Below are 27,926 nucleotides of genomic sequence, written 5' to 3'. Positions count from 1 at the left end.
GGCCCTTGCCATTCAACAGAAAAATGCAGCTAAAATCCAGTGCCTTGCTGAGATTAGAAAGGTATTTACAGCATCCTTTGCAGCATCAAATAGACAGCAGTATGTTAAGGCTTTGATACGGCACAGACTTTTTAACGTAGACACACTTTTGTAACAATCTAAAATACAGAAGAAATATGTTCAAAGGAACAAAGAGAAAGTAGATTGTGACTCCCTACACAAAGTGCAAATAAAGGTGGACATCCAAAAATCACACAATTCTGGTCATAGCATTGCGGGAAAAGTTACCCATGGCACAGAAGGATATTGGCAAAGAAAGCGTTGCATTGAAACTGGAAGGGTTAAATCTCCAAAAAGTTTAGGGTGGGATATGTCCTGGAATCTTCAAAGAAGAGAACAGGAAATTAATGATGTCTTTGTTGTATTTCCTATATAATGGACGATGACAAATTATTATGCTAATATTCAAAAATTGGGATAAATTAAGTCGCTAGATACAAGCCGGATAGCATTAAAATGCATGTGGAGAAAAAGTATGATTACGAGTGATCTCATGGGACAATATCTAAAGAACACAAATCTAGCAGAACTTTTTTGATGAAGAGGCAATGTTTTAAAATAGAAGATATATTTTAAAAGGTTTAAACTGTTTTGAGATTCGATATAAACTAATGAGCAAAGCCAATCCAGGGAATTGTGGTACTTGTTTTACAGAGGCATTTGATCAACGTTCTTTAAGGAAGGGAGCTCAATGTTGGTATCTGGGATTGAATACGTGGCAGATTGTGGCATAAATTCGAACACTCCCTGCCCGAGGAGAGATAACACGTTATGTTCCGCGGTGGTTTGATGTGAAACTATTACTGCTTGTAATAGTTATGAATAATAAAGAACAAAATATCTGCAATATTACCACCAAATGTTCTGCTGAAACAAGGCAACCGCTGGGCAAGTATTGAGCATGACTGTGACTGGTCCAAAACACCTTGAAGATAGTCAATTATGTAGATGGATAGTGATGAGGCAGATGGATTTTAAAATTAACGCTTGTTAAGTGATACACAAAGGAATGGGTTAAGGAAAAAAAAGAATGAATTTACATAATTTATTTCAGCTCCTCAGGAAGTTCCAATTACTCCCATTACTGTCATATGAAAGACATGCTGTGATCAATTTAGCACAACCAGACAAACTCAGAACTTGTCAGTTTGTGGATAAGTTGGGCTTTATGATGAGAGAAGATGAGAGCCTATGGTATCAAAGGGCAGATCCCAGCATGGAGAGCAGGTTGGCTGGATGGCAGAAGGCAAAGGATGGCAATAAAGCAGGCTTTTTCAGGTTGGCTGCCAGTGACTAGTGGAGTTCCACAGGGGTCGGTGCTGAGTCCACTACTTTTCACCTTGTATATTAATGAGTTGGATGAAGTAATTAAAGGCTTTGTGACCAAGTTTGCGGATGATACGAAAATAGGTGGAGGGGCAGGTAATGTAGAGAAAGCAGGGACTCTGCAGAAGGAATTGGACAGGTTGGGAGTGTGGGCAGAGAAGTGGCAGATGGAATATAGTGTAGCAAAGTGTGGAATCATGCATTTTGACAGTAGGAATAAAGGCATATATTATTTTCTAAATGGGGAAATAATCCAGAAATCAGAGATGCAAAGGGATTTAGCAGTGCTGGTGCAGGATTCCCAAAAGGTTAATCTGCAAGTCGAATCGGAAGTAAAGAAAGCAAATGCAATCCTAGCATTTATTTCGAGAGGACTTGTATACAAAAACAGGGATGAAATGCTGAGGCGCGGGTCAGGCCACATTTGGAATATTGTGAGCAACTTTGGGCACCATATCTGAGGAAGGATGTGCTGGCTCTGGAGAGGGTCCAGACGAGGTTTACAAGAATGATCCCAGGAATAAATAGGTTAACCTATAATGAGCGTTTGACGTCACTGGGCCTGTACTTGCTGGAGTTTAGAAGAAAGGGGGGGAGGACCTCATTGAAACAAACAGAATAGTGAAAGACTTGGATAGAGTGGATGCGGAGAGGATGTTTCCTCTACTGGGAGAGTCTAGGACTAGAGGTCATGGCCTTAGAATTAAACAAAGTTATTTTAGGAAGGACATGGGGAGGAATTTCTTTATTCAGAGGGTGGTGAATCTGTGGAATTCTTTGCTACAGAATGCTGTGGAGGCCAAGTCAGTGGATATATTTAAGGCAGAGATAGATTAGTGTTGACAGTGTTGTTCAAAAATAAGATCTTTAACATTCTCTTTATGGGCCAGTCCCACCTAGGCGATTTTTCAGGCGTCTGCCGGCGACTGTCAGAGTGGAACACACACACAAACACATCGTAAAGGCGGGGGCCAGGGCAAGCGGGGGGAGCGCTGTCTGAAATTTACACGGTGCAAAGGTGATACAGACACATATGAACAGGAAGGTTTGCGCTGTAAATTAAGACGGCTAGCACAGTGTACGATAAGTCCTTTAAAAGAGGGGGGGGGGGGAGAAGGAGGGAAAAAGAGTGGAGACAACTGTTAAGAAGCCAGAGATACACGGCTGTAAAGCTCGGTGGACATTCAACATTACCGGTCGGTTATCTTTGGTTCTGAAAACTACTGCTTACGTTTTTTTCCCCAATGAGCCAGTGAAATTCACCGGTCAGCACCGGTTACAGCCTACGAGAACCTACGACCTCCTGGCAACCCACTAGGACCTCCTAGCGACCCACCGACAGCTCGCGAATTCTCGCTACTCTCCAGGGCGGCTTCATTCTAGTCGCCGCTAATCTTTCAACATGTTGTAAAATTCACGGCGACCATAATGAGGCCGCGACTAGTTCCCAGAATGTGGGAACTCCTCACGGTCATGAAGGCAACTCCCCGACAACCACCCGCGAACATGTGGCGACTGCAAAGTTTCCTGCAGTCGCTTAAAAAGTCGCCTATGTGGGACAGGCCCATTAAATTCCCATAAAGGGATCATAAAATGTTAACCAAATATTATTGCTCAACATATATTTATCGCATCTAAGCCCATCCAATGATAAATTATTACAGCGAACATCAGATTAATTCCACACAGAGTTCATTAACAAGGAATATTTCATGTGATGTCGTAATTGTAGATAAACATTAGTGCTGACATGTTGTACTCACAAATTGCACATACGTTGGAAGCATAAAATCATCTGATATGTGTTTAGTTGGGAAACATACCAACAGGTTCTCTGGCTTGATGTCTCTGTGCACAATGTTAAGACTGTGGAGATATTTGAGAGCAGAAGCCAGGTTGTACATCATTGCACTGGCATCTCGTTCAGTGTACTTGGTCGATGACGTTATGGCATCAAAAAGATCTCCACCCTGCCGAGAGAGCAAGAATGATATCAACATCACGATGAGAGCTATGTGCCGCCACATGAAATGCCATAAAACACCTTTTAGGGTATGAAATCCAAAGTCCTTGTGATTTAGTTCTGCAAGAATCACAGATTGGTTATAGGCCATTTTGTCCATTGTGGCTCTGTGCAAGAGCATCCCAAAAGCCACAGTTCTAGCATCGATCTCTCCAGAACTCCACTGCATCCCTCTACTGCATAATCAACCCTTTTCAATTGTTCTTCCTGTTATTTGGATATTTTTTTATCCATGCTCTGCAACATCTTATTATCTTTGCCTTCAGCCTTGATAACAAGTTTATTAGAAGGCACAATAATAAATATCCATTAGAAATCTATAAATACCATATTAACCTTGTTAATATGGTATTTATTGCAGAGAATTGCTAAGGACAAACTGCACCCCCTCCACATACACATGGATCTCCTGCCATCAGGCAAGAGATATCAAAGCATCAAAGCCCGGACTACAAGACTGCTAAACAGCTTCCAACCACAGGCTGTGAGGCTGCTAAACAGTCACTCTGTACTCACAGTCACTTAATTCTGCGGCTGGCACGGACACTTTAATAACTGGCACTGGCCACTCAAATCAGCTGCCCCGGACATTTTTATGATTGGTTTATTGTATTTTAACATTGTTTTTTACCTGCTTTTAACTATTTATACTGTTCCATCAGGGACTGGATTGTTTTTAGTGTTATTATGTGTGAAATGTTTTAAATTTCATGTGCGATGCTCTGCTATTCACTGGGAAACGTCTTTTCATTTTGCACTGTACAACTGTTGCTTGCAAGATGACAATAAAGGTTGATTGATTGATTGATTGACTATATGTACAAATGTCATGGAAAACACTATCAGGGTTAGTTAGATTTCATTTGCCTTTAACTATGCTGACTCTTCCTAATCAACCCGCAGTTGTCTATGTGGTTACTATCTTTGTTCCCGATTATTGTTTCTAATCCCTCAAATGAGTTAGAATGACTGGCCTATAGTTTCCGGGGTTATCTTTAAACCTTTTTTGAACAGGAGTCTAACATTCGCAATGTTCCAGTCCATAGTATACATAGACATTTGATAGGTTATGCCAGGACCTCTGCAATTTTCTCTTGTACAATTGAATGGGACAGGGAAGAGTGCTCAGAAAGTATTCAAGAATAGACCTGGACTTTACACTGGAATTATCATTTGCTCTATAAAGGGTTTAGCCTCTAAAAACCCACACCAGAATTGGCAGTGCGACAGGTGAGATTAGAGGTAGACAAAATTGCTGGAGAAATTCAGCGGGTGCGGCAGCATCTATGGAGTGAAGGAAATAAGCAACTTTTCGGGACGAAACCCTTCTTCAGACTGATGCAGGGTGGGGGGGGCGGGGGTGAAGAAGAAAGAAAGAGGAGGAGCCAGAGGGCTGAGGGAGAGCTGAGAAGGGGAGGAGACAACAAGGGCTACCGGAAATTGGAGAAGTCAATGTTCAGGCCACCAGGATGCAGACTGCCCAAGCGGAATATGAGGAGCTGCTCCTCCAGTTACCGGTGCTGCTCACTCTGGCAATGGAGGAGGCCCAGGACAGAAAGTTCGGATTGGGAATGGGAGAGGGAGTTGAAGTGCTGAGCCACAGGGAGATCAGGTTGGTTAATGCGGACCGAGCAGAGGTGTTCTGCGAAACGATCGCCAAGCCTACGCTAGGTGAGATTAGAGAATAGGAATCCCAGAACCAGCAATATATTGTACTTTAGGTTGGGAGAAAGTGGTTTGGTGATTAGTAAATTTAGCGAGGATGTACATCTCTCCTCAGAGTAAAGATGACTTCAACCAAGATTCCCAACTCGATGGATTAGCTGGATGTCCTAGACATTGCACTAAAAGAAAATGATGCAGAATCCACGCAGAAAATATAAAATAATAGGTGGGGAAATTGGATTTGTACAAGTCGAGACATCTTGAGTGAAGTTAAATGAAAATAATGCCAGCCAGTACACATAACAATGGGTGATGCATTCTATTCCATATCCAGGCTCATCCTCCAAGCAATACCGCAGATTCTCCATGAACCTAGATGTGGCCAGCACCAGATGAATTCATATATCATGACAATTCTACAAGAATGCTGTGCTGGCTGATTTACACTCTCTTTCAATATAACAATATTAACTCATCAAATATGTTGAATACGGTGCACAGTGGCGCAGCGGTAGAGTTGCTGCCTTACAGCACCGGAGACCCAGTGTCGATCCCAACTACGGCTGCTGTCTGTATGGAGTTTGCACGTTCTCCCCGTGACTGCGTGGGTTTTCTTTGACGTACCGTTGTGTAGGTTAATTAGCTTGATATAAATGTACCATATGTATAAATGCAAATTGTCCCTAGTGTGTATAGGGTAGTGTTAATGTGTGGGGATCATTGGTCAGTGCAGACTTGGTGGGCCGAAGGGCCTGTTTTTGCACTGTATCTCTATACCAAATTTCTGAAATATTCCGTAACTCGCCCAACATTGAATTTTTCTGTAAATAATAGAAATAAAAATACAGGAATCACAATTTTAAGTTTCCGAACATTTCAAGCTGTGTTTTTTTACAATGTAAGTAACAATTGGGATCAAGTTTAGATCACAGGTCATTCTTACTCAGAATTTTTTTTAAAAGGAGATAACGGTAGTGGTGATGATAACCTGAATTTAAATCTGGATTTTGACTGCTAAGCAAAAAGTGTCTGAATTTTGTTTCGGCCAATATTGCCCACTATGATCACTAAAGGGGTTGTCCCACTTGGGCGACCTAATTGGCGAGTTTGAAAAAAATGTCATGTTGAAGGCCTCCTTCGACTATGTAGAAGACCTCCTTTGACCTTCTTTGACTATGTTGAAACTAGCTTCGACTAGCTATGACTAACTTTGGGAAAATTGGACACCGAATTGTGGGGAGTGATGACGACCTCCTTCGATCTCCATCGACCTCCCTTCGACTATGATGAAGACTATCTACCACTACCTTCTATTACCTTCAACTACCCTTGATTACCTACAACTAACATGCCGACCTACTACGACTAAACCCAACAGTAAAAAAAGTATTGATTTTTCCAAGGAGACATTTTTTTACTCGTGGGCATTTTTCAACATGTTGAAAAAGATGCTGCGACCCAGCTGAGGCCTCGAGAACACGGGGACTACTCTCGAGCATGAAGGAGAGTTACAAATACCTCCTAGGACCTCGTTTCGACCATGCTGTAAGTATGAGTCGAGGTCAAACTCGCCAGAACTCGTGGATTAGGTCGCCCAAGTGGGAATAGCCCCTTTATTTCTGCAATCTAGAGGAGCAACTGGGGACTGGTATTTATTCAATACGTCTGAAGAGTTGACCGCGTGTTATTTTACTGATGCACAAGTTCACTAAAATGATGTTTCAAATGCCACTTTCTGTTGAATGGTCAATGAAACAAGACATGTTTTTGTTCCTCAGTTGTAAAGAGATTTGAAAACAAATATTTTGCTCAACGGGATGGATGTTGATTTTCATTACAATGCAACACCAGAATCGCATCTCCACATTTTGCCCTGGGCATTTTGTAATAAATATTGAGTTTAGCTGTAAAAATTTGAGCATATAATTGAACATAAGTATTGGATCCTGAGGGCAATGGACTTAAAATACTTGGGTGCATACCACTGTCATATTTATAATTCTTCTTAATAGACATCTTTAATGAGATAGATGCAATTTGTATCAGTTAAAAGTGATGTGGTTACTAGGTGACATCCCTCAGGTGCTATTTGATATATTTATATTGTTACCGATGGCTTTTGATTGATGGACACAATTACATTTTACGGTAACCTCCCAAGATCCAGCCTTGAAGTACATAACAATTTTCAATGGGGGCGGTGACATTTAAAGATAAACCTCTTCACAGATTTACGTATAGAATTTGCCGCTTCTAATTTGAAAGCACAGTTAACTGAGCAAGATTTGCATTTAATTCTTGGAAAATAACCCCTCAGTGATTTTCTTTGTTAATATATTCTCCATTGTAAAGAATGTGAGAATGGGTTAATAAAAGAAGAAAATATTGGATTCTTTCAACATTGAGGAACAGATCCACACCTGGTTTTCTCCACTGTGTTTGAACACCAAAACTGTGGGTCAGAACCAGGCTCCCACAATTATAGATGACATTGAATTCTGAAGAAGGGTTTTGGCCCAAAACATTGCCCATTTCCTTCGCTCCATAGATGCTGCTGCACCCGCTGAGTTTCTCCAGCACTTTTATCTACCTCTGGACACTATAATTCTCTCGTACAAAATATGTGATGATTTCACTTAATCTACAAATCCCAGATAAATGAAGAGCAGTTACCTAAAAGCAAGACCTCTGAATTCCCTCAGCAGGAATGTGCAATACTATTTGCCTGATCAAATGGAAAGGAGCAGTTGAAGGAGCGCTGCAGGATATTTTAATGCTGCAACCTAATTTCCAAAAACACGAGTTGGATTGAATTTTCTGTCTCCTTTAAGATTTTGTAGGTTGATAGGATGGATATAAGGCTGGTGCTCCTGCACCATAGAAAGAATTACAGTAAAGAGCCTTCCGAAAGCAGAGAGGCGTACACATTAAGGTACATCCAAATGGCAATGTTGCTGATCAAGGGGGGTGTACTGCCAAATGGAATCAGATCTGTACACAGTGATAACAATGGGAAGAGGCAATAGTACCTCACTTTTCTGCCTTTGGTTCCTTCCAAGTGAATTAGGGTTAAGCACAATATCAATCAACCTAACATACACAAGCTTATCAAACCTGGCCCTGATGCATTAAATGGGCAAAACACATTCCTTCATTCTTCATGGAAAATTGACTTCAGTTCTTCAGCAAAGCAAGACTTGGGCTGGCGAAACTCAGCGGGTGCAGCAGCATTTATGGAGCGAAGGAAATAGGCAACGTTTCGGGCCGAAACCCTTCTTCAGACTGATTGGGGGCGGGGACAAGAAAGGAAAAAGGAGGAGGAGCCCGAAGGGATGGGAGGAGACAGCAGGGGGACTGAGGAAGGGGAGGAGATAGCAAGGACTAACAAAATTGGGAGAATTCGATGTTCATGCCGCCAGGATGCAGACTCCCCAAGCGGAATATGAGGTGCTGTTCCTCCAATTTCCGGTGCTGCTCGCTGTGGCCATGGAGGAGACCCAGGACAGAGAGGTCGGAGATGGAGTGGGAGGGGGAGTTGAAGTGCTGAGCCACAGGGAGGTCCACTTGGTTATTGCGGACCGAGCGGAGGTGTTCGGCGAAAAACGATCGCCCAACCTCCGCTTGGTCTCACCGATATAGATCTGCTGACATCTAGAGCAGCGGATGCAATTGATGAGGTTGGAGGAGATGCAGGTAAACCTCTGTCGCACCTGGAACGATTGTTTGGGTCCTTGTACGGAGTCGAGGGGGGAGGTAAAGGGACAAGTGTTGCATCTCTTTCGGTTGCAAGGGAAAGTGCCCGGGGAGGGGGTGGTGCGAGAGGGAAGGGAAGAATTGACGAGGGAGTTATGGAGGGAGCGGTCTTTGCGGAAGGCAGATATGGGGGGAGATGGGAAGATGTGGCGAGTGGTGGGGTCACGTTGGAGGTGGCGAAACTGACAGAGGATTACTTTTTGTATGTGACGGCTGGTGGGGTGAAAGGTGAGGACTAGGGGGACTCTGCCCTTGTTGCGAGTGGGGGGATGGGGAGAGAGAGCAGTGTTGCGGGGTATGGAAGAGACCCTGGTGCGAGCCTCATCTATGGTGGAGGAGGGGAACCCCTGTTCCCTGAATAATGAGGACATTTCAGATGTCCTGGTGTGGAACGCCTCATCCGTGGAGCAGATGCGGCATAGACGGAGGAATTGGGAGTAGGGGATGGAGTCCTTACAAGAAGCAGGGTGGGAAGAAGTGTAGTCCAGATAGCCATGGGAGTCAGTGGGTTTATAGTGGATGTCGGTCAGAAGTCTATCATCTGCAATGGAGATAGTGAGGTCAAGGAATGGTAGGGAAGTGTTGGAAATGGTCCAGGTGTATTTGAGTGCCAGATGGAAGTTAGTGGTGAAGTGGATGAAGTCAGTCAGTTGTGTGTGGGTGCAGGAGGTGGCACCAAAGCAGTCGTCGATGTAGCGGAGGTAGAGGTTGGGGATGGGGCCCTGGTACGTATTGAACAAGGATTGCTCGACGTACCCGACAAAGAGGCAGGCGTAGCTGGGGCCCATGTGTGTGCCCATAGCTATGCCTTGTATTTGGAGGAAATGGGAGGAGTCAAACGTGAAGTTATTGAGGGTAAGGACCAGCTCCGCTAGGCGGAGGAGAGTGTCAGTGGCTGGGTATAGGTTGCTTCTCTGGTCGAGGAAGAACCGGAGGGCTTTGAGACCATCCTGGTGGGGGATGGAGGTGTAGAGTGACTGGACGTCCATGGTGAAGATGAGGGGGTGAGGGCCTAGAGAATGGAATGCGCGGAGACGACGGAGAGTGTCTGAGGTGTCTTGAACATCGGTAGGGAGGGATTTAACCAAGGGGGATAGGATGAAGTCAAGGTATGTGGAAATGAGTTTGGTGGGGCACGAACAGGATGAGACAATGGGACTTCCGGGACAGTCAGGTTTGTGGATTTTGGAGAGAAGGTAAAATCGGGCCGTGCGGGGCTGGGGAACGATGAGGTTGGAGGCTCGGTCGGGTAGGGCATTGGAGTTGATGAAGTCGGTGATGGCACTAGAGATGGTGGCCTGGTGCTCGTCAGTGGGGTCATGGTCCAGGGGTAAGTAGGAGGAGGCCACCATCTCCAGGTGCGACAGAGGTTTGCCTGCATCTCCTCCAACCTCATCTATTGCATCCGCTGCTCTAGATGTCAGCAGATCTACATCGGTGAGACCAAGCGCAGGTTGGGCGATCGTTTCGCCGAACACCTCCGCTCGGTCCGCAATAACCAAGCTGACCTCCCGGTGGCTCAGCACTTCAACTCCCCCTCCCACTCCATCTCCGACCTCTCTGTCCTGGGTCTCCTCCATGGCCACAGCGAGCAGCACCAGAAATTGGAGGAACAGCACCTCATATTCCGTTTGGGTAGTCTGCATCCTGGGGGCATGAACATCGAATTCTCCCAATTTTGTTAGTCCTTGCTATCTCCTCCCCTTCCTCAGTCCCCCTGCTGTCTCCTCCCATCCCCCAGCCTTCGGGCTCCTCCTCCTTTTTCCTTTCTTGTCCCCGCCCACCCCCGCCCCCGATCTGTCTGAAGAAGGGTTTCGGCCCGAAACGTTGCCTATTTCCTTCGCTCCATAGATGCTGCTGCACCCGCTGAGTTTCTCCAGCTTTTTTGTGTACCTTCAATTTTCCAGCATCTGCAGTTCCTTCTTAAAGACTTGGGCTGTGATTGATAACAGTCAAATATACAACCTGTTGCTATAAATAACGTGGAAGCTTTTTAAAACAACAAGCAAATCAGTTACATCTGTGCCCAAGTAGTCAGTAACCAGACCATGCAGGTCCATCCCCTCTTCCCAGGTTCATGTCATGAATTTAAAGTCATCTTCTTTGTTTTTTTTCTGAGATTTCAAAGATGGAGGGTGGGTGGATTATAGGGAGTGGGGAGATGGCTATTGAGGAGAAGAATGTGGGGGTGGGGGCAGTGTTGGTAATTTAGTTTTACACTGACAAACCCAAAAGGTATTAAAGCTGTGTCGAACTAAAGAATCTTTTGGACATTAGTCAAATAAGCAGTGCCTTGATGCAGGTTTTATATTCCTTGCATAGTTTTAATGTCTGTCTCACAGGTTTGATGGCTGTTTCACAACCCACACTGAAATACAGAAACATTGTGGATCATGTACTGGATAAGGTCTCCTCACATTTTAGGTTATTCTATAACTTAAGCATTGCACACTACTGACAAAAGTATATGCTATATAATTTCAAATGGTGCTAATTCAAGTAATAGTGGAAAATTGTGTGCAGCTGGCAGGAATGAGATCCTCATCACAGAATTTCTGCAGAGCCACTGATGATGGCACACGCACCTGATCAAATTGAAATTAAATATCTGGTATTTCAGTCTGAAAAGAATCAAGGTGGTAAATTTCTGGCCTCAGGTTCTAGTCTATATATGAATGCATCAACAATTTAATACGCAAGAACGAGATGATACCAACTTTTGCCCCGTTTATTTATTCCCCATCTGTTGTTTGCAGTTCTAATTCTGCCGAGCTAGTCAGGGATGACCATCGCAGATGCTACTATCATTTTAGGGAGGGATTTGAAGCGCACCACTATCAGAGACTGCATGCATGGAGAGGAAGTCTTGCTTTTGCATGACCTGCTATCAAAGCGTTCAACTGAATTATATTCATTCCTCAGCACATTCACTTACAGCCTCACCGATCCTTCCTACCTTGACGAGTTCCATGACCAAGTAGAGTTCTGTTGGTGTATCCATCTCTTCAATTAACATGATGATATTAGGATGCTTAACCTTCCGTAGGACTGCCACCTCGTTTTCAATTAAATGCTCCTAAAATCAGAGTACAAATTAAATCTCACCAGCAATAAAATAACAACATTGCCCGGGCTTCTTTTTGGTGAATGCAGCAAGTATCCAAATTTGATTCACTTCAAATAATGTTTCTGCTATATCTCTCCATCTACTTTTCTCCCTACATCTGATCTCTCGCACAATACAAGATTTTTTGATCCATTGCCCTTCTCTCATGAAGGAACATTTCATCTAATTTGTTTCCAATCTCCACCTCCTGTGTTGGGTGCATGATGCCCATTCTCAGCTCTTCCCCTTTCTTTTATCTCTGTCGCCATTGTCCCTTGAACATTGTGTACAATATGCTAACTGGTAAGGTTGATTATACTTTCTTCCATCCCGCTTTCAGTCTCCCAGTTTCTCAGCCTCAATTGCATTTGCTCTGATAATATCCAATCTCACATCAGTGCTTCTGATAAACTTCCCAAATGAACAATCTTCTTCACCATGGATGACATCACATTTTCCATGTGTTCTTCTCATTTCTTCCTCCCATTCCTGGAACTTTCTTAGATTCCCTTGCCCACACCTTCGAAGCCACCAGCCTCCATATATGATGAATCAAAATTCTCCCCCTGGCCCACCAGGTGGTGTTACCATCAAACCCATTTTTTCCCTCCCGTTTTAAAGGGGCTGTCCCACCTGGGCGACCTAATCCGCTAGTTCTGGCGAGTTTGGCCTCGACTCATACTCGCAGCGTGGTCGACACGAGGTCGTAGGAGGTCTTCATAACTTTCCTTCATGCTTGAGAGTGGTCTCCGCATACTCGAGGTCTCAGCTAGGTTGCGGCATTTTTTTCAATATGTTAAAAAAATGCCCGCGAGTAAAAAAAGGTCGCCATGGAAAAAATCGATAGTTTGTTTCCTCGTAGGTTTAGTCGTAGTAGGTCATAATAGGTCGTAGTAGATCAAGTCAAGTCAAGTTTATTTGTCACATACACATACGAGATGTGCAGTGAAATGAAAGTGGCAATGCTCACTCGCGGACTTTTGTGCAAAAGACAAACAACAAAACAACCAAACAAATTATAAACACAATCATAACACACATATTCTTTTACATAATAAATAATGGAAGGAAAAACGTTCAGTAGAGTTAGTCCCTGGTCGGCATGTTAGTCGTAGGCAATCTAAGGTAGTCAAAGGTAGTTGTAGATAGTCTTCATCATAGTCGAAGGGAGGTCGAAGGAGATCGAAGGAGGTCGTCTTCACTCTCCACTATTCGGTGTCCAATTTTCCCGAAGCTGGTCGTAGCTAGTCAAAGCTGGTCTTCAACATATTCGAAGGAGGTCGAAGCTGGTCTTCTACATAGTTGAAGGAGGTCTTCAACATGTCATTTTTTCAAACTCTTCTAAACTCGCCACTTAGGTCGCCCAAGTGGGACAGCCCCTTAACTATCCATAGGATTGTTCCTCCATGACATTCTGGTCCACTCCAACTCTTCAAAAAGCCTTAACATGTCTCCCTCCTTCACTGCTCCTACCGGTGATTTTGCAAAGACGTCACATCCACCTTTTTATTTCCTCCCTCCCCATCCTTCAGGGCCTCCAAAGCACACTTTTATTCTTCCAAATTACAATACTGCATTGCATTGGCCTTGATGCATTTTGCTTTGAAAACTGTAAATTGAAAAGCAGATTAGATGCTGCTTTGCACAAATGCATTTGTTCAGCCTGTAAGAGTAACCATACATTTCCAGATGCCTTGTCAATTTATTTTCTGGTTCTTTCCACATTGAACATATATCACTCCTTTATTGCTCCTGAAACTTAAACGTTTGAGAAACAGCATTTCTTTGATCAGCCACTTTCCCACCCTTTGAACTCAAAATTCAGTGCAGCAATTTCAGATAACCAACACGCCCCATTTAAAAAAAAATTGCAAAAACCAGGATCCCTCTACCACCTTATCTTGTGTTTCTTGTTCCTTTAGCATACATGTTTGACTTTCACTCCTGCTTTCCAGAAGATGGTGGGCCAGTTATTATTTTCTCCCCTCCTAACTCTCTCTACATTTATATATGTTTAAACGCCATTCAATCCCTTATTTTTTCAGTTCAGTTAGAAAGAAGTCAAGTTAAAATGTTGACATTCTTTCCCCCTTCACAGATGCTGCCCGACCAGTTGTGTATTTTCAGCACCAGATTATTATGGTTATGTAAAGCAGCACGGATTGCTTGAGGTAAAACATCAACTGAAACTCCATTTTGGTAGAGTTTAGATGTGGCACAATTTTGTGGATCGCATATAAATTACAAATACACATTCCCAGCAGGCAAAGCATCACGGAGCTGGATGACATCATTAATTTGTACCTATATTTTATGACGTAGGTTTGCCGCATAATAGGAAGTTATGACATAGAAAACAAAGTTATGACATGGAAGCAGGTTAAAAACAAGGTATTTAGGCTAATCCCACCCCGCTCAGCATATTGCCCTGTAGGTTTTGGGATGTCACTTGTCATTTGGACTTTTAAATGTGATAAGGGTTCCTGCTGCCACTCTCCTTTCAAGCAGCGAGACGACACAACTACCATTCTTTGCCGAAAGCTGTTTTGCCCAAATACTTTCTCATCTTTTAATAATCACTTATTCCTATTAATGAGCTGCCAAATATCGGAAATTGTTCCTTTCTGCCCACATGTTCTACGCCTCTCATAGATTTATGCAGCTCTGTTAAAACTCCCATCAAGCCTTCTTTGTCCATTGAAAACCTTGGTTAGATGGAGCCAATCTTTCATTATATCTAACATTTCTTGCCCTGGCAAGATCCTATTAATGTCCTCGACTGCAATCCAGACAGGAGAATGGAATTCTTTGTGTCCAATTCACCTGATTGGGGATTTAACACATCTGATTCAATGCAGGATTGTAACTCAAGTCAAAGACAGCAGATTGGAAGAGATACTAGTTGTTGTTACACCTTGTTTACTAACCGTGGTCTCAATTGGACAACTACAACACCCTGGTCAAGGACCTCTTCACTGACCCTAAGAAACCAGGGCCTGCAGTAGGCCTTCCACGCAATGCATGGACAACTCTGAAACAGATACGAACTGTGGTCAACTTTTATATGCGCTTCCTTAACCAACCTCATCATCTCTCCTGTTGCTTTCAGGGATCTCTGGCTCTGTAATCCCTCGTTCTTCAGCCTATTTTGAGGTAGGAGTAGATAGAGCATTCAAGTTTCAGATGAATGCAATTTTTCAGTGCCTCAATACAATAATTCAAAACAAGGCTTATATTCTAGAAATTCACCCATTTCCAAAAATTTCCATGTCCCCGAAATAAAACCTGAAGAATTTTTAAAATGGATTTTGGAACAGACATTTTCTAAATACCAAAAAAATCTTCCACACTGTACCGAACCTTACTTCTCAACTGATCAATATTTTCATTTAAAGTGTACTTATCTCAGCTAGAACATCCTTATGCCTAGTGTAGGAATGAACTGCAGATGCTGGTTGTGTCTACCATTCTTATGCCTAGGTTGGGTAGCATAGTGACTGAGCAGGTAGAACTCCTACCTCACAGCTCCAGCAACCTGGGTTAAATCCTGACCTCTGGTGATGTCGGTGGTGCTCATTCTACCTGTGATGGTGCCGTTCCCATCTGGGCGATTTGATGTGCTAGTTAGTAGGTTAATTAGCCACTATAAATTATCCGTAGTATAGGTTGTGAAAGGAGAATCAGTGGAGTATTCATGGACATTTGGGTGAAAATAGGTTACAGGAAAATAAGTGAGGGAAGAGGATTACTCCAGAAACTGGCACAAACTTGATGGGTCAAAGGGTTTCCTACTATGTCATTATGAAATAGGTGAATCAAAATATGTAATAATAATATTATACACCTCAGTGGCACAGTGGAAGAGCTGCTGCCTCACAAAAGGCAGAGACCCAGGTTTGATCCTAACCTCGGTCGCTGTCTGTGTGGAGTTTGCACGTTCTCCCTGTGACTACATGGTTTTCCTCATGAATGTTCTGGTTTCCTCCCACATCCCAAAGACCCGAGGGTTTGTAAATCAATTGGCCTCTGTAAGTTGTCCAGAATGCGTAGGGAGTGTGTACAAAACTGGAATATCATAGAACGAGTGGATCGCTAAACTAAATTAAACATTATTTGCCGTTCTGGAGTGGAGATCATTTTAATTCATAACTCACTGTTTTTATTGTGTTACTCCTCAATTCAATCTGTGTTATTTACAAGATGATAAACTTTCAACTTTATATCCAATTTACCTTGTTAATTAACGAAATGGACATCATCACCTATGCAAAATATGATGGGTATAGTATATCATTGGACAAAGCACTGCTTCAATTTCCTGTTGCCCAGGATGTTAAGAGGAATGGGGCACAATGTCTGTAAAACTGGTTCGACATGCTTCTTGTGTGAGACTTGCATTTTGAAAATAGCCATCGTTTCTGAATATGTGAATATAAAGATTCATTTTGCACAGCAGAAGATAATTCAACACACTGATTTGACACTGCGTTTTAAGGAAATGGTTTAATTCTAATTAAAAAATAGATCGCTTAATAAATGACCTTGATTATACTTTACTGATATTGAATCAATAGCAAAGAAATGAATTGTTCTTTAATAAATTCATTTCCACAGGGCTGAATACTTGGACCAATGCTTTATCTAACTAATGAGTCACAATGTTGGACAACTCAAAACAGGCCCTTCAGCCTAACTCAACCATGCCAAATGTGAATACATTTGCTTGTTTTAGGTCCAAATCCCTCTACTCCTTTCCTATCCAAGTACCTGTCCAAATGCCTTTGAAATATTGTAATTATTTGCCTCAACCATTTCATCTGACAACGCATTCCATCTAACCACCATCCTCTGTGTGAAAAGATCTTTACATTTCTTCCCTCTCATCTTAAACCTATGTCTACTAGTTTATAAACCCCCACCAGGCAAAAAGACATTGACAGTCAAATTTATCTATGCCCCATAATGTTATAAACCTCTGGGAAATCACAACAGCGTTCAATATAGTCTGATGGGAAAATGGAGTTTAGTTCAGCCAAGCATGAAAGGAGATGCAACAAGACAAAGGAATATACAATTACTGAGTGGTGTGGAGGGACAAAACAACCTTTCTAGTGTACATCCACAATCCCTTAATGATAGCAGAACGTGTTAATAAAGTGGCTAAAAAGATAAAAGGACTCCATTTTGTTTACTGGCCAAAGCACAGGATTATGTGAAAACTGTATACAATAACTTTACCAGATACAGTTCAGGTCACCACATTGTACAGGACATTTGTGAGCATGTTGATGGGACTGGAACACTGCAGCAAAGAGAATAGGCTGGATATGATAGTTTTGTTTTGAAAGAGTAGGCTGGAGTAAGAGTTAATAGTGTATGAAATTATGAGAGGCTTAGAAAGGGTAAATAGGAAGGACCTGTTTGCCTTAGCAGAGGAGTCAAAAGCTAGGAAGCATAGTTATAAAGTAATGAATGCAAGAATTGGAGAGAAGAAGAAAACATTTTTCACCCAGAGGGGTAGAAATCTGGAACTCATTGCTTTTAGGATGGCAGAGGCTGAAACGCTCACCAATTTAAAAAATATTTAGATGAATAGTTGAAGATCTTTAGTCAGAGTGTGGTGAATCTGTGGAATTCATTGCTACAGACGGCTGTGGAGGCCAAGTCAATAGACATTTTTCCAAGGAAAATATTGACAGGTTCTTGATTAGTGTCATGGGATATAGGGATGAAGCAGGAGCATGGGGTTGAGAGTGAAAGATAGATCAGCCATGATTGAATGGCAGAGTAAACATGATGGGCCAAATGGCTTGTTTCTGCTGCTAAAACCTATGAAGATGCATAACATTAAGGATAATGGATGAATGATGGAAGGTGGGGTAAGGCATTGTAGCTCTTTTTTGACTGGCAGTGACATAAAAGGTTTCCCCTATGTTGTACATTTTCAGGTTTTATGATATCAAATATATTTTTCTCCGTTTAAAAAACTCAATTATATAATGATTTCATAAATTCCAGCTGTTTTAAAACAGAGGCCTCGTTACCATTTACATCTTCATCCGTTCACTGGATGGAGATGAAACCAAAGCATTCCAGTTGTGGCAAAGTATTAGTGCAGCCACAGGGCAATCAAATCCACGGATGGCCTGCTCTCAATAAGCAATGAGCAGGAACTGGGAAGTGTTGGATGTAATTAAATGGTCACTGGTTTCCTTTGGATACAATTTGCTTGCATTATTGTCCATTGACAGCCAAATAAGCATGCAACTATATAAGTGGCAGGCCAGAAAAGTGTAGCTCTTCTGTGGAGTAGTCTCACAGGGACCACCTGCAATTGAACCCGATGACACCCATTGCCTCCCTACGTATTAGAAGCCACAGAATTTTAGGGATGAGACATACTAAAAATACAGAATAAAACTCTTGGGTAAGTTAGTGCAGGACGGATGGGATATTTCACTCTGACCCCTGAAGTTAATTAAGCAAATTCTAGAATATATGCGGCATCATGCCCATTTCTTCCCTTGTTGCATCGTACACAAGAGTCCTAACTCCATGAAAGTTCATGAAGAATACCAATTGCACATTCCAAAATTTAGTGAGGAACAATGAAGCAATAGCCAAGAGGATATCTGCTTACCTTACCACTGCACTTGCCCTTGTCAATTATCTTCAATGCAAACTCTTTGCCACTGGATCTGGGTAAGATACAGGGGTACATAAGTATCTTATTTGTGGTACAAAAATAATTTTCAGTCTCAAAGAACAGCTTGAGGTATTTTTCTTCTCTCAACGTGAAGATTTCTCCATGTCCATAGACACTCCCTATCCTACCAGCCAGCTTTACTGCTATTAAAATTAGAAGATTTTGAGTCATAGAATCATACAGTGTGGAAACAGGCCCTTCGGCCCCATTAGTCCGACTTGCCTGCATTTGGGCCATATCCCTCCTATCCATGTACCTGTCTAACTGTTTCTTAAACGTTGGTATAGTCCCAGCCTAATCTACCTCCACTGGCAGCTTGTTCCATACACCCACCACCCTTATGTGAGTAGGCTCTATGAGTTTGGATCTGGATCTGTTACTAATCATTAACTATTGATTATGGTCACTAATCGATAGGGGACTGCATAATTTTCCAGGAGGATTTTCTCAGAAGCTCCTCTTTAAAAGAGGTACACTTCTTAGCTGTGACAATTGGTTTGTGGCTCATCACCTTCAGACATTAACAAATTTTAAGTGAGCTCAGCACGAGCTCAGTGTGAAGCTTGCATCTATACTAATTGATAAAAACGTACATTTATCAGATTCAGACAGCTAAACTGTGCTATTGTACTGAGATAATATGTGGTGAGTTGTGAAGATATGAAGTAGGTGTATTTTTTAATCTTTTGGTGAAACCATCCTTGCAAGATGCTAATCTCTGTTTCGTGTTTCCCTTGAAAACGGTTTCCACTGAAAATCTGAGTCCCTGAATGCAGCAGTATGTGTAGGAATCCACATTTGCTGGCTTTAGCAGAGCCCTGCTGTAGTATGGTTAATTTAACCACAATCCACAAGGAGCAGCTAAGGAATAATTCTGTTGTATTTGCAGATTCAACCCCACCTCGAAATAAGAAAGACGATGTCTCTGGGACTCATGCATGCACAGGCAAACATTTTTGATAAAATTGAAGCATTTTATAATTAAATTCTGGGAACACATTGGACAACTCTCAAGGAATGTTCAAAGCATTGTCTAAGGAAAACATCAGATCCAGGATGCATCATGAATTGTGTGTTATTCCAGTTACATTGCAAGGGACATTATTTGCTACCTTTTCAAAATATGATGTTTAAAACATGATGATATCATTGGCCCTGGAAATCTAAATGGGAATGTCGGGATGGCAGAGAGGGACAAGAATCCGACTTTGGAATCGCATCTAATACCATGCTAATCCCAACATGACATATTCAGTGTGTGGATTACATATTTGTGATCAATAGAAATACAGTGAAAACCTTGATAAAGTTTCATGTCAATTAGCTTAAGGGTTGAATCATATCAGAGGTGTTTCTTGCAAAATTACAAGTAACCCAGGTAATAATACTAACCTCTCCACACATTCTTTAACGACTGCAAAATTCCCATCTCCAATCACCTTCCCAACTTTATACTTATCGAGAATTGTCGAAACTGGAAAGGATCTATTCCCATTCAGACCTGTATAGAGAGCAAACAGATTTCTGGTGTTTGTGGACAAACCTCCAAGTTCACTGGAAAGATAAGCAACCCAACTCTCATCCACCAAACCCAGTAATGTAGCCCTTAGTCACTCCGTAGGGCAGGACAGGTAACTTGCATGCCCAACACTGGACTCCTGACTATTTTGATATATTGGTTGAGAGCCACTGCAATGACATTTAAAACTAACATGCAGCACCAAAACATAACAAAACATAACATCAGAGACTGGTGGCCTGGAATGACTATTGGAGGCAGGTTCGTTTTTATCATTTAAAAATAAATTGGTTGATGAGCCAAGGGAATGGAATGAGCATTATGGGAAAGATTATGTGTTCAGCACGGACTAACATGCGATGGCCTGTTTCAGTGCTGTAATTGTTATATGGTTATATCAGCAGTTTAACATCAGTCAAACATACCTGGTTAAACTAAGGGTGATTGCACCGTGCTCTGATAATTCCCCCTGCTTTGAATGCTAACCAAACTAGAATAAAATAAAACACTGTGAAGGCCAACACTTATTACGGAGGCCAGTGCCAGCCACTTTAACAATGGAACAGTCTATCAATAATTGAAATCATTGCAGTATTAGTAACACCTGAGGCTTGTGTAGTGTGACAGTACCACATTGTTATACACTAACACAATTAATCAGGTGTACAGAACCCAGTCATACCCTGGTCTCCTTGTTGAGTCATTGCTTGTTGATCCAAAAATTGTTTTGGGGTTTCTTTGGTATTAAAATTAAAATTTAACGCAGTATTCTAAACTTGTCATTTCAGTTATATTGTCAGGCTCCAGCAAAATGTAAAATAATTTGCATTCCATTGTTTAAAATGCATTCCATACTTCTTGAATTGACTTTTAAATTTCTTTAGCACAGGCAATTTCTTAAAAGAAATATAAATAAGAAAAATATCTGGAAAGAAAATTGTGACTATAAAAGATTATGCATCACTAGTGTTGTAAAAGTGGAGGTGCAACTTTTTCAATGCAGAGGGAGGTGGGTATGTGGAATGAGCTGCCAGAGGAAGCACAAATGCAGATCCAAGTACAATCTTTAAATGTTTAAAACCATCCTGATCAATTTCCAACATGAAACAAAAGTATGTGTCCAATTCAATGCATTCTCATTTATGCCAGATGTCTTTTGTTGAAACCTGATTGGATGTTTTCAGGAGATCATGTAGATAATGTTCAATGGCACTCTAATCTATCAACAAAAATCAGCTATCCATAATTATGTTGCCTCTCCTTGATCAACTTATGCCCATAAAAACTTACCATGAATGTTAACACTCTATCTGGCTTTTAAGATTCAAGATTCAATTTAATTGTCATTTGGACCCCTTGAGGTCCAAACGAAATGCCGTTTCTGCAGCCATACATTACAAACAAATAGACCCAAGACCCAACATAATTTACATAAACATCCATCACATCGCTGTGATGGAAGGCCAAAAAAACTTATCTCTCCACTGCACTCTCCCCCCCGATGTCAGAGTCAAAGTCAAAGCCCCCGGCTGGCGATGGCGATTGTCCCGCGGACGGGCTGCAGAGGCCGCTGCTGACGAGAGTCGCGCCGCCTACCGGATTACAGCAGGGTTTCTCCAGTTGCAGTGAAGAAGGCGAATGGTATGTTAGCATTCATAGCAAAATGATTTGAGTATAGGAGCAGGGAGGTTCTACTGCAGTTGTACAGGGTCTTGGTGAGACCACACCTGGAGTATTGTTCTCCTAATCTGAGGAAAGAAATTCTTGCCATAGAGGGAGTACAGAGAAGGTTCACCAGACTGATTCCTGGGATGTCAGGACTTTCATATGAAGAAAGACTGGATAGACTCGGCTTGTACTCGCTAGAATTTAGAAGATTGAGGGGGGATCTTATAGAAACTTACAAAATTCTTAAGGGTTGCACAGGCTAGATGCAGGAAGATTGTTCCCGATGTTGGGAAGTGCAGAACAAGGGGTCATAGTTTAAGGATAAAGGGGAAATCTTTTAGGACCGAGATGAGGAAAACTTTTTTCACACAGAGAGTGGTGAATCTCTGGAATTCTCTGCCGCAGAAGGTAGTTGAGGCCAGTTCATTGGCTATATTTAAGAGGTAGTTAGATGTGGCCCTTGTGGCTAAAGGGATCAGGGGGTATGGAGAGAAGGCAGGAACAGGATACTGAGTTGGATGATCAGCCATGATCATATTGAATGGCGGTGCAGGCTCGAAGGGCCGAATGGCCTACACCTGCACCTATTTTCTATGTCTATGTTTCTATGTAGTCCAGCGATCAGAAGTGTTGATCCAACAAATCGATGGTCTGTTACATCAGATTTGCAGTCATCATCAGTATAGTCACTGGCTATTGCCTTTCACCTAATAACCAACATGCATTTGTTGTGGTATGTCAAATGATGCTGGCACAGAGGAATGAGCCAGAATAGTGGCGAAATACCCCAGAAGTGGCGGCGCTGTCCTAGCAGCTGCGGCTCGCCTGCAGTCCGTTTGTCTTTTCTTTTTTTTTAGTTTTCTCGTCCCGTTGTCACAGTTTATTTCAGTTTTATTTTAGTTGTGTATGTGTGGGGGGGTGGGAGAAACTGTTTTTAGTCTCTTCCTTCGGGGGGGATGCAACCTTTTCTAGTCGTATCCCCCGTCTCCGTCTGCGCTGAGGCCTAATGGCGGAGCTGGCGGCCTCCAACTTGGACCGACCTCGAGGCTCCGGAGGCAAAGCCAGGACTTACTTACCAACGCGAGGCTGGCCGACTTCGGGGCCGTGGTGGCGTTGCGGCGGCAGTGTCCCGACTTCGGGGCTGTGGCGGCGTTGCAGCGGCGGCGACCCGACTTTGGAGCCTCGGAGGCTCGACCGCGGGCCCAGTGGATGACATCGTCGGGAGCTCGCAGGTCACAGGTTGGTGACTTGTTCTCCGGAGCTCCCGCAACAACTGCTTCGTCCGCTGGACTGGAGGGCGGCAGCTTCGGCAGCTTCGACCACCCCGGGCCGCGGAGTTTGAACCGGCCCGTTTCGAGCTCGGATTCAGCCGCGGGACTTACTTACCATCACCCGGCGGGGTCCCAACATCGGAAGCTTGGATCGCCTCAACGCAGAGGGAGAACAAGGAGGGAAGAGACAAAGACTTTAAGGCTTTTGCCTTCCATCACAGTGAGGAGGTGCCTGGTGGACTCACTATGTTGGGTGTTAAATCTGTGTTTATTGTGTGTTTTGTTATTTTATTCTATGTTATGACTGCAAGGCACGAAATTTTGTTCAGACTGAAAAGTCAGAATGATAATAAAGGAAACTTGATACTTGATACTTGACTTGATAAAGACTGTGTGAGCGATGAGGCATTAACTGCATCATTTGATGCCTGTCGTCTCTCATCAACCGGACATTATGGAACAAAACAGTGTTTGATCCAGTTCATCGGAAGTTAACATGTGGTCTGCAAAGTGATGTGCATGCCACACTTCACTATGGAAAAGACTGCAATATTCACGATCCAAATATTGTACCTTGACAACCACTGGCAACACAGTTTTTTCTAACCTTGAGTTGTAGCTGTGGTTGAAACAAGAGACAGATTACAGTGAGGATGTCCTCACTGCAAGTGTAGACATTTTAGACGATTCATTGCCAAGGATCATTGTAGCTGTTCAAATGAGAGCTCTGTTTTCCTTCTTTCCCTCTCATCCAACAGCTTGTTTACTCTACATGGCTCCTGCTCATTCTCATAGCCATGTTGCATTCCGAGAGACATTCCTGTCAATGCACCCCTATCTAGGAGCAACTGCCTTGTGTGAAAAGCTTGAAGTTCGTCCAAATTATCCTTTAATACCTTACACACCATTTCATGTATATTTCTGCAGCTTGAAACCACCACATCAAATCAGAATAAAACAGCAATCCACCACTATTCAGTGATGTATTGATTGAGTGATCTTTTTAATTAGTGCAGGTAAAATATTTTTGCTGCTAGTTTAGTGGTTTGTATTGCAAGCCTTAAGTAATAGTTATTGGCTGGAGAATTAAAATCTAAAATGAAAATGTTGAAATTATACCAGCATTATATGGTAACTGATGTCATGATATGCTTACTTCTGTTGGATGTATTCTTTGTGCTGGCTGAACGACATCCAGGTAATTGTCCCTGCTAATGTGCTCATATTGCACAGACATCATTTTAAAGCTCTAAAGATAGTCATTATGACAAAAAATGGAAACTAATGATCTTAATCTGACCCCAGTAAATCCCAGAAACTTGCATCGATTAATACATTTCTGAAATATTCTAATATATAAAAAGGTATTTTGAGAAGTATTAGAACAATCAGGTGTTGGCATTTTCAACAGGGACTTAAATGGGACTAAAGGGCCTGTCCCACTTGGGTGACCTAATCCGCGAGTTCTGGCGAGTTTGTCCTCGACTCATACTCGCAGCATGGTCGACACGAGGACGTAGGAGGTCTTCGTAACTCTCCCTCATGCTCGAGAGTGATCTCCGCGTACTCGAGGCCCCCGCTAGGTCGCGGCGGTTTTTTCAATATGTTAAAACATGCCCGCGAGTAAAAAAAGGTCGCCATGGAAAAAAATCGATACTTTTTTTACTTGTAGGTTTAGCCGTAGTAAGTTGTAGTAGGTCGGCATGTTAGTCGTAGGTAATCGAGGGTAGTCGAAGGTAATGGTAAATAGCCTTCATCATAGTCGAAGGGAGGTCGAAGGAGATCGAAGGAGGTCGTCTTCACTCTCCACTATTCGGTGTCCAATTTTCCTGAAGTTAGTCGTAGCTAGTCGTAGCTAGTCGTAGCTAGTCTTCAACATAGTTGAAGGAGGTCTTCTACATAGTCGAAGGAGGTCTTCAACATGTCATTTTTTTAACATGTTCTTCTAAACTCGCTAATTAGGTCGCCCAAGTGGGGCAGCCCCTTAAGAATACTGTCCTTGGATAAAAATAGAACCTATTTGTAATTGAGTTTTTCAAATCAGATACATCAAAGTACAGGATTTCAAGGCGTCCAAGACGTTATTTTTTACTTTACAGTAAGGCCCGAAAATGTACCTGCCTCTTGCAGGCTGGAGGTTAGGCCGAGCAATGCCACTCTCACAGCGACTGCTCCGCGGAACCTACCACGCCTTCCACCCTGGAACTGTGTGAAGTGGGAAGCGGCTGTAAAAGGTTCTGGAGGACCAAACACCCTCGACCACTGCTGCACCACCATCGCGGTGCTGCTTCTTCCTGCCTACAGGCAGCAATTGAAAAGCACACTGGGCAATGTTCAATGACTCGGCAACGGACTTGAACGAATACGCCACAGTCGTTACAGACTTCATTAAGAAATGTGTGGAGGACTGCATCCCCATCAAAACCTTCCGAGTGTTTCCCAATCAGAAACCTTGGATGAACTTTGAGATCCGCACTCTTCTGAAGACCAGACACAGGGCATTCATGTCTGATGATACAGTGGTCTACCAGAAGTCCAGATACGACCTTGGTAAGGCCATCAAAAATGCCAAAGGGACTTCTGCTCCAAACTGGAGGATGAGACAGATGTTCGGCAGCTGTGGCGGGGCTTGAATGCAATCACCTCCTACAAGGCGAAACCAGGAGGCAGCTCGAATGTCGGCGAAACATCACTCCCTGACGAGCTCAACGCGTTTTATGCACGCTTTGATAGGAAGAACACCGATGTGCCTTCCCGAGCCCCCATTCGCTGTGATGGGATTTCAGTCTCAGTCACAGAGGCCGGTCAGGAAATCCTTCAGGGGGGCGAAAAGCGCCTGGTCCTGATGGTATACCCGGTCGTTTTCTAAAAACCAGTGCGGACCAACTGGCTGGAGTTTTTACGGACATTTTCAACCTTTCACTTCTGAGGTCTGAGGTCCCCACCTGCTTCAAAAGGGCATAAATTATACCAGTGACCAAGAAGAGTAAGGTGACGTGCCTCAATGACTATCGACCAGTGGCACTAACGCCGGTAGTGATGAAGTGCTTTGGGAGGCTGATCATGGAGCAAATCAACTCCTACATCGACAAAAACCTGGACCCACTGCAGTTCGCTTACTGCCACAACAGATCAATGGTGGATGCGATCTCACTGGCTCTCCACTCCGCTCTGGACCACTTGGACAGCAAAAACTCATATGTCAGGCTGTTATTCATCGATTACAGCTCGGCATTTAACACAATCATCCCCTCCAAGCTGGTTACCAAACTCGTAGAACTGGGTCTCTGCGCATCCCTCTGTAATTGGATCCTCGACTTCCTCATCCACAGACCACAGTCTGTTCGTATTGGTGGAAATGTGTCAGCCTCAATACCAATCAGCACGGGAGCACCTCAAGGCTGCGTGCTCAGCCCCCTGCTGTACTCACTCTATACTCATGACTGCGTAGCCGGTCATAGTGCGAACTCCATCATCAAGTTCGCTGACGACACCACTGTTGTGGGACGTATCACTGATGGGGATGAGTCCGAGTATAGAAGAGAGATCGAGCAACTGTCCATATGGTGCCAGCGCAATCACCTGGCCCTCAACACCAGCAAAACCAAGGAACTGATTGTGAACTTTGGAAGGAGTAGGATGGGGACACACAGTCCCGTTTATATCAACAGGTCAATGGTTGAAAGGGTCAAGAGCTTCCAATTCCTGGGCGTGCACATCTCTGAAGATCTTTCCTGGTCCGAGAACACTAATGCAGTCATCAAGAAAGCTCATCAGTGCCTCTACTTCCTGAGAAGATTACGGAGAGTCGGGTTGTCAAGGAGGACTTTCTCTAACTTCCACAGGTGCACAGTAGAGAGCATGCTGACCGGTTGCATCGTGGCTTGATACGGCAACTTGAGCGCCCTGGAGAGGAAGAGACTACAAAAAGTAGTAAACACTGCCCAGTCCATCATCGGCTCTGACCTTCCTTCCATCGAGGGGATTTGTCGCAGTCGCTGCCTCAAAAAGGCTGGCAGTATCATCAAAGACCCACACCATCCTGGCCACACACTCATCTCCCTGCTACCTTCAGGTAGAAGATAGAGGAGCCTGAAGACTGCAACAACCAGGTTCAGGAATAGCTACTTCCCCACAGCCATCAGGCTATTAAACCTGGCTCGGACAAAACTCTGAACATTAATAACCCATTTTTTGTTATTTGCACTTTATCAGTTTATTATTCATGTGTTGTGTAGTCAATGCCTATTATGTTCTGTTGTGCTGAAGCAAAGCAAGAATTTCATTGTCCTATCAGGGACACATGACAATAAACTCTCTTGAACTTGAAGGTCTTGGAATGCCTCGTATAAACTGCATATGGTCAGAATTGTGGCTTGGTATCAAGTGTTATCTTTTTCTTTTGATGAAAATACATGAATAGCTTTCCTTCACAAATGAGGCATTCATTTCAGAAATAAAATGTTAATTTCAAGCTTCAAGTTTCGGAACCTCCATGAACACCAGTGCCGTGTCCAGATTAAGGAGAAAACTTCCAAAAATACTCAGAGGAGTCATTACAATTTCAGCACTCACATCGTTAAGGTTAGAATAAATTAGCAAATATATATGAAAATTTTTTTTTAAATAGAATCATTGAAACAGGTCCTTTGGCCCAACTCACCCATGCCTAAAGGGCCTGTTCCACGACTGCATGCGGCAAGCGTGACCTAACGTGGACGCTTGAGCTATATGGCCTCGCGGGGCCGGTCCCACTTCGATCGCCGGAGCCGTATGGAGTTGTGCGGGGCTGGTCCCGACATCTCGCGGGGCTCCGAAAATCTGACCGA

The 27,926-nt window shown here is 43.2% G+C and overlaps 1 protein-coding gene across 8 annotated transcripts in view; it reads right to left on the bottom strand.

Annotated features, from left to right (window-relative positions):
- The window catches only part of dclk2a (doublecortin-like kinase 2a), a 313,388-nt gene that overhangs the window by 42,754 nt on the left and 242,708 nt on the right, over nucleotides 1–27,926 (bottom strand). For 5 of the 8 annotated variants that reach the window (XM_055646576.1, XM_055646586.1, XM_055646595.1 and 2 more), the window contains 5 exons: nucleotides 20,032–20,140; nucleotides 18,574–18,631; nucleotides 15,017–15,076; nucleotides 11,784–11,903; nucleotides 3,210–3,356 (listed from right to left, as the gene is read on the bottom strand). In XM_055646576.1, the coding sequence (XP_055502551.1) occupies nucleotides 3,210–3,356; nucleotides 11,784–11,903; nucleotides 15,017–15,076; nucleotides 18,574–18,631; nucleotides 20,032–20,140 (494 nt within the window). The remainder of the gene's footprint in view (nucleotides 1–3,209; nucleotides 3,357–11,783; nucleotides 11,904–15,016; nucleotides 15,077–18,573; nucleotides 18,632–20,031; nucleotides 20,141–27,926) is intronic. The other 3 variants (XM_055646603.1, XM_055646620.1, XM_055646629.1) reach the window with 1 other exon arrangement.

The sequence above is a fragment of the Leucoraja erinacea genome, chromosome 1, assembly GCF_028641065.1.
Source record: "Leucoraja erinacea ecotype New England chromosome 1, Leri_hhj_1, whole genome shotgun sequence".
NCBI lineage: Eukaryota > Metazoa > Chordata > Chondrichthyes > Rajiformes > Rajidae > Leucoraja > Leucoraja erinaceus.
This window is presented reverse-complemented; position numbering and strand designations above follow the sequence as displayed.